This window comes from Glycine soja, chromosome 9 (assembly GCF_004193775.1).
Source record: "Glycine soja cultivar W05 chromosome 9, ASM419377v2, whole genome shotgun sequence".
Lineage (NCBI taxonomy): Eukaryota > Viridiplantae > Streptophyta > Magnoliopsida > Fabales > Fabaceae > Glycine > Glycine soja.
Window position 1 is genome coordinate 13,921,252 of NC_041010.1, and position 7,259 is coordinate 13,928,510.

Here is a 7,259-nt window from a genome sequence, read left to right on the forward strand (position 1 = left end):
AAGGAATTCTTACACCCCAGATACAATGGCTTCTTTGAGTCACTCTGCAATCCTTCATACACAGGGGCATGTGCATGCTGAAAAGACTCTTGTCCAAGGTCACGAATCATATCCTCCAAGTGATCTCCCATTTCTACATCAAACGGATCGGATTGGGGCCCACTCTGCCTGTCTGTCATTTCACCATGCCATATCCACGTCGTATAATTCCTCTTAATTCCATCACACAATAGATGCTCCCGTATGTCGTCCAGTATTTGTCGTCTTCCATTCAAACAATTGATGCAAGGACAATAATATTTTCCATCTTCATCTGGTCGACCTCTTTCTGAAGCAAATTGCAAGAACTACTCGGCGCCTTCCTCATATTCTAGGCTGATATGACTTTCATTCATCCAACTTCGATCCATCTAAGTAATAACTTCGTGATACTCACAAAGTTATTCGATGCATGAAAATTTACTTTTTTATTATGGGTGTGGCCCTATCCCATTCGGGAAGACCGTCTTTTATGGTAGCTTCATACGTCAAGGTTAATTCTATTTTGATTAATTTGACAAAATTTCGGCAGCATTTCGCATTGGTCTCCAAGTACACGACATGAAATCAGTGAAATTAATTTCCCGATAATCAAGTATGCACTCAGAGAACAACTAGAAATGCATTGTACCAAAATTTCATCAAATTAAACAAAATAATGTTAATCTTAACGCATGAATCTACCATAAAAATATCAGTCTCCCTAAACTGTCCAAACGGACAATTCAAGATTGAATACAATGATTAATGCAAAATGTCCGCAAGAATCATTGCATTCAATCTCAAACGGGAATCTAAGGTTCTCTCATCATGAACACAATTTGTATATAATATATCAGTTGTCTTTAATGGCAGTGAACAAGTAATAAAAACATCAATTGGTAACAAACATGTGTACCTGTGATGACGAGCAGCACGATCCAAAATGAAATGAATAGCCTAACAAATAACTCAATGAACACCTACATCAATCATCAAACAGATATCAATATGTGACAATGAGTAGGCTTAAAGTTTATCTTCAATTCTTAGGACCCCTCCCTCTTTGTTGGTTTCTAGGTATTGGACTCCTGGGAATTATTATAATTGGGCTATTGATTATATGGCACTGCAAACCAAGAAGCCGCAAGGACATTTGAACTATGAAGGAAGCCTCTAGAAATAATCTTCACTTAGGATCTACAGCAACCATTGTTTTGGTAGCAGATAATAACATTTTGGTTGCCAATATTGGAGACTTTAAGGCCATCTTGTGCTCTAAAAATTTTTAGTCTCCCAAAGAGGCTAACGGTGAGAAAGATTATGAATTGTGATTAAACTTTCAATTTTTCAGCTACAAATTATAATGACATAATTATGACAGGGATATTGGGGTGGAAACAGGTGGTGGTCAAGTTCAAAATTGGGGTGGTGTGCCTCGCATAAATGGTCAGCTGGCTATTACACGGGCTATTGGTGATATACTCTTTAAAAGGTAAGTTCAGATCAAATTCTTTTCACAAAGCCAAAGCTTATAGCCAAAAAAGCATGTGTATATTTAAAGCAGCAGCATCCTATCATGTACAAATGATTTTAGGTTGATGGTGCATATCATATTGTGGATATAACTACCTATGGTTTCATAGCCAGCCCCAAGCTTAGGTGAAGGAGGAGGGCCATGTTAGTAGGCTATCAAAAGCCCACATAAAAAATGTTGAAACTGGAAACTGCAAACTAGTTCATATTGTGGATATAAATTTAAATCACTTTTTCTTGTATTAAAATTGAATTTCTGCAAAGTAGGGGTGGACTCGTGCTTTTTATAGTCTTCAAGCCCAAAGTTCTTCTATGAGGGCTAACTACTTAAGATTTTTGGATGACTGGTTTCGTCATAAACTGTTTCTTTTTTATGTTGAAACACTAATGCATTTCTTATGATGAATTGTCAACAGTTATGGTGTTATATATGCACCAGAAGTGATTGATTGGCAGCCTCTGACTGCTAATGATGGATATTTGGTGGTAGCATCAGATGGTGTATTTGAGAAGATGAATGTGCAGGATGTTTGTGATTTGTTGTGGGAAGTAACATGAGATCTGAGTGTACCCCTGCATCTTAGCAGTTTACCATCTTAATAGTTTTAATCTTTGGTTCTTGACCCGTCAAATGCTGATTAGTTTCAAATTTCTTATTTGAATGTACATTGACCTGATGATGAAGTGTTTAGCATGAATAACAATATAAAGCAGCTGCAAAATTTAACAGAGAATGACCCTACCAAGGACATCTCATCCTGCAGTGCATCATACTTTGGATCCATGGGAGCCAGCAAACAGGATGAAGGTAAATTTGGTATTTAATTTATAGTGTTTGATAAGTTTCTCACTTTAAATACTGAATTTGACTTGACAGTTTGAGGGTTGACTTGAGAAACTGTAAAATAGACTTATAGAATTTGACAGAAGTCTTGTAAATTTGATTGAGTGGGAGCACTTAAAAAAAAAGAGGAATGAATGCAAAAGCAGCAAGGTTTTCTCTATTACAGTTAGCGCACATGAGGCCCTTCAACTCTGCCAGACCTTTTGGTATTTCTCTTGTGAGAGAATTATTTGAGAAATCCAAATAGAACAAGTTGTCCATCTGACCAATCCAAGAAGGAACACTACCATTCAAATGGTTCCAAGACAAGTCAAGAACTACCAACTTCCTACAATTGGATAACCAAGAAGGAATATGGCCTTTAAGACCACAATTCCCCAGTGCTAAAAGCATAAGGCTCTCAAATTCTACTGTCACACTTTCTGAAATTACCTCACCATGGAAATTCTTAGTAAGTACAAGGGTGGTGAGATTTTTGCACTGCTGCAGAACAGACACTGCCATAGATAAGTTCTGAATGTTGTTGTTTGAGAAAGATACAAACAAAAGTGAAGTGAGGTTGGCATAGCTTTTAGGGACAGAACCAGTTAAACCATTCCTAGCAAGGCTTAAAACTTAGTTTCTCGCTTAACTGGCCACATAAGTTGTTGGCACAAACTGTGAGTTCCTCCAAGGCTGACATTGAATACAAGGATAGGGTCACAGGATAGGGCTTGATTATTATTATTATTATTATTAAGCCCTAGTGACAAGCAAAGCAAGCAAGCTAAGAAACACGACTGCAAAAGTCTAACTGAGAAACATCTGAACAACATCATTGGTGAAACCAAGCTGATATACTCAGCTCAGAATCAAGAACACAGCAGAAGCTAGTAGTAGTATAACTGAAAAGTGATTTGTTGTGCTTGAGAAGAAGTAACTATTTTGTGACAACTACAAGACTTTCAAGTTTCAGCCCTCAAACTGCACCAAACAACAACTCGTACCTTGCAAATGAAAAGCCCCAATTTCAAGGAAAAGATTTGGATCACCAATCCCCACCAGAACCAAATCCCAAGAACAAGAGAGAGATCTAGATAGTGGGATAACCCCTACTCAATCTGAAAGCAGATTCAGAAACACCACCCTTGAAGAAAGAAAGTTTGAAACAAGAAAGTTTGAAATTTAAGCTCAAAGGTGAGCTGAAGAAGCAGAACAAAGAAAAGGGTAGCCAACAACAATGCCCTCAGAACCTAATCTCATCAAACGGGTCCCCTTTAGCTTCCAAACCAAACCCTTTTTTTAATAATTCCTCTTTCAAAGATTTTGATTTTCTTTTTCTTTTTTTCTGTCAAAGGGTAATAGTTGTCAGCTCTCTGATTTTCAAACCTAAACAGTGATAGATAGAATCTAGACTCAATTTTAAAGAATCCTTTTCTTTTTCTTTTTTAATAATTTTCTAGACTCAATTTTAAAGAATCTTTTTCAAACCTAAACAGTGATAGATAGAATCTAGACTCAATTTCAAACCTAATTTTTCTTTTTGATAGGGAGATGTTCACTTTTATAGTATTTATTAATATTTTATATTAGTTAGTATATTTGAAAAGGGACATAGGGGCTGACTTGTGTATGGATTTGATGAGAGAGGACAAGAAATGTGTTAGGAGGCATTGCGAATTGCAAAGGCAGAAACAGCAAAAGTCTGAGTTGCTAACTTAGGAACACATCTAAGGCACACTAGTAATTAGAGAATTATGATCAATAGCAACAACTGAATTAAGTGAATTATGCTCAACAAAATATACAGTTCAATATGGAGCTAGTTCCGTATCTAAGGCACAAAATAATGTAGTGAATTAAGTGAATGATTGACTATCATTGGATCCAGCAGCATACCTAGCACTATTATTGTACCTTTAGTACCCCTGGTACTTTCACTTATATATATATATATATATATATATATATATATATATATATATATATATATATATATATATATATATATATATATATTTGCTGATAAAAAAATATTTTTCTAAGTCTTGTTTCACGATTATTTGAGTTGTCTTTACTTAGACTATGCCCTTTGAAGGTATAAATATGAAGTAGCAGTATTCTATGTGGTCTTTCATATCATTGTTGTATGCCCACTAATTCTTGGTATATTTAAAATTTTCAGGTGAAAGTTGATGTTATATTTCTATAATTTGTAACTACTTAACCTTTTCAATTAGTGTTATCAATATCAAGGGTTTGTTAAGCCAACAACTTGTGGGTAACCTATACTTTACAAGGTGATGGTGATGGTGGTGTGGGTGGGTTATGAAAGGTGTATATGTATAATTTCATTTTCTAAAACCTATAATCAGTGGATGAGTTGCCTTTTTTGTACTGTTCTCCCTCACGCTCTCTTTTTTCTCATTTATTTTTCTTATTTGCTTGATGATTATTAATTCAGTCCCCCATATTTAAGTGCTGCTTGAACTTTTAATGTCCTCATTTTTAGCTACACTAGTCGATCTAAACATGTTCATATATCTAGGTTGGGTTGCAACAAACCAAAGTAGTAATAGATTCATAGAAAAATCAAACTCTTAATAGAGACAAAATTCAAGATGTTTCCTAACTAAACTAGAAATGAAAAAGAGACCAAGCTTACCTCGAACCCAAACAGTGACAACGGCAATGAGATCTAAAACAATGGCACAGAGACTTGAAGCTTTCCTCGTACCTCGGTCAGGTCACCACGAAATGTACCTAGGGTTAACCGAAACAACACAGACCTAGGTTAGACGAAATGAAGCTTAGACATGAAGCTAACTTACATTTTAGCAACTTTTGTTATTTATCTATTATTTACATTTTAGTAATTCATGCTCATAGTATATAACTATGGACAGATTTACTATGTAGCAAAACATGGCCTACACAGTTTGAAGGAAATTTGAGTTAGAATTTCATGGCATCTTAGTATAGCATCGTCATCCTAAACAAGAACAAGTTCAGATTCTTATTAAAATGAAATAAAAACAGAAAAAAATGTGTCATACTTTGAACGAATATATACCTAAAATTGTCCCTTTGTCTTTAGTTTATTTCTTGTTTTCAAACATTTGTAGACAAACATTTTTTGTTTTCTGTTTGTTGTACAAATCTTGAAAATAGGTAACAGATTGAAAACAAGATGATGATTTTGTAACTAAAAAGTAAACACAAAAATGAACATAGGAAATAAAAACACAAGTAAACGGCGCCTAAATTTCCAAACAGAACTTAGTGCAATCTGCAAGTCCTAGTCAACTAGTGTTGTTCATCACTGGGTCAGTATTAAGATAGGCTTTTATATGAGATTATCATATAAAAAACTTAGCTATCTGCAGGTCCTAGTCAACTAGTGCTTGTCAATGAATACTGATAGTCTGGACTCTAGAAATTAGATACTAGATATGAAGCATGTTATGTTATTTCATGCAACAAGATGCAAGTGGTTACCTATAAGCATAAAATTGCACGGGATGCAAGTGCTGAATGACTAATCATAGTTGTAAGTGTTTTATTTAGAAGCACACAACCTTTTATATAGCAAGAATGCTAAATTAGCCTAGGTAAAATAAGAGGGTGTGGATATCTACCCAGTAGCAACAACAAATTCAACTCATCCTTGGCTAGAAGTGTCTGTGCATGAAAGGATCAGTACTCAAGCAGTTTCATACCTGGAGAAAAGAAAAATTATAGATAATCGAGTAAGTAAATATAAAGAGACAACGGTGAAGCAACACAAACACCTAGAAGGTCCATGAGATAGATACATAGGCTAAGTAAATATAAAGACTTTCACATCACTAATCCACTATCAATTGCTGCCAACTATATAGAAGAGTATAAATTCCACTGGAATTTACATGGTAGTGTTATTCAATGTTATTTTCAGCTCCTTTTCCTTTTCTTCTTACTTTTGTTCTTTGTTTGCAAATAGCTTATCTTTAGATGCCCTTTGAGTGGTGGCTGGCTTTTTTTCCCTTTATCCCTCTCTCTATCTCGAATATGTGACCAGAGGAAAATACAATATAACTTATTTTATTTGCTCTTTGTTTCCTCCAAAATTTTCCAATTTCCTCACTCAAGTGGTTGCAGGATTTAATTTCTCTGAACATCAAAACGCCTAGACTATACAATGTTTTGGGTACTATATACAATACCATTATAATATACATATAGTAGCAATCATGCATGCATGTAAAAATATAGTCCAATACAACTTAATATATCAAATTAGACAAAACTTATATGAACATTTAAGAAACTACTTGTTGATATCAATTTGAGAAGATGAGACAGACATAGAAGAAAATTGAAATGACCTTTGGTAGAAGAGTTGCAGGAAGATGAAGGAAGGAGTGAGCTGAGGTGAACAAGATGAGTATATTGATGAAGATTGTTGCTTTTTGTGTCCTCCTTTGTTGTTGTTTGAAAGGCAAAAATGTTCTCCAAGGAAGAAAAGAAAAATAAAATTGAAAGAGAAACAAAGAAAAAAATCATGTCATGGAAGGGATACTAACATACACTACTTAACATGCAAACAGTCTGGAATGGTCCATCTCAAACACAAGTTTATAAATAGAATTATAGAAAAGAGAACTAAATTTGGAAATGTTTTTTTCTCAAAAAGAAGAATATCGGACCAATTCAAATATTATTCAATCAAGCCACATAGTTTTGTAACTTGTAATGAGTTACATAGATAGTGTAACATACTAACATAGTACGATACTTGATGATTACTCGATGATGTTGTCGAGTGTTAGTGAACCTCTAAAAGTAAGCTGAACTTGGAACGTTGGTCCAACAATTTCCTTATCACATGATCAGCAGCTTT

General features: G+C 34.7%; 1 protein-coding gene across 1 annotated transcript; it reads left to right on the forward strand.

The window, feature by feature from the left end:
* Positions 1–1,181: 1,181 nt before the first annotated feature.
* Positions 1,182–2,183, forward strand: LOC114368196 (putative protein phosphatase 2C 50). The gene is given in 3 exon segments (XM_028325530.1): positions 1,182–1,329; positions 1,423–1,513; positions 1,971–2,183. Coding segments are annotated over 3 exon segments (381 nt in total). The 3' UTR covers positions 2,113–2,183.
* Positions 2,184–7,259: the final 5,076 nt, after the last annotated feature.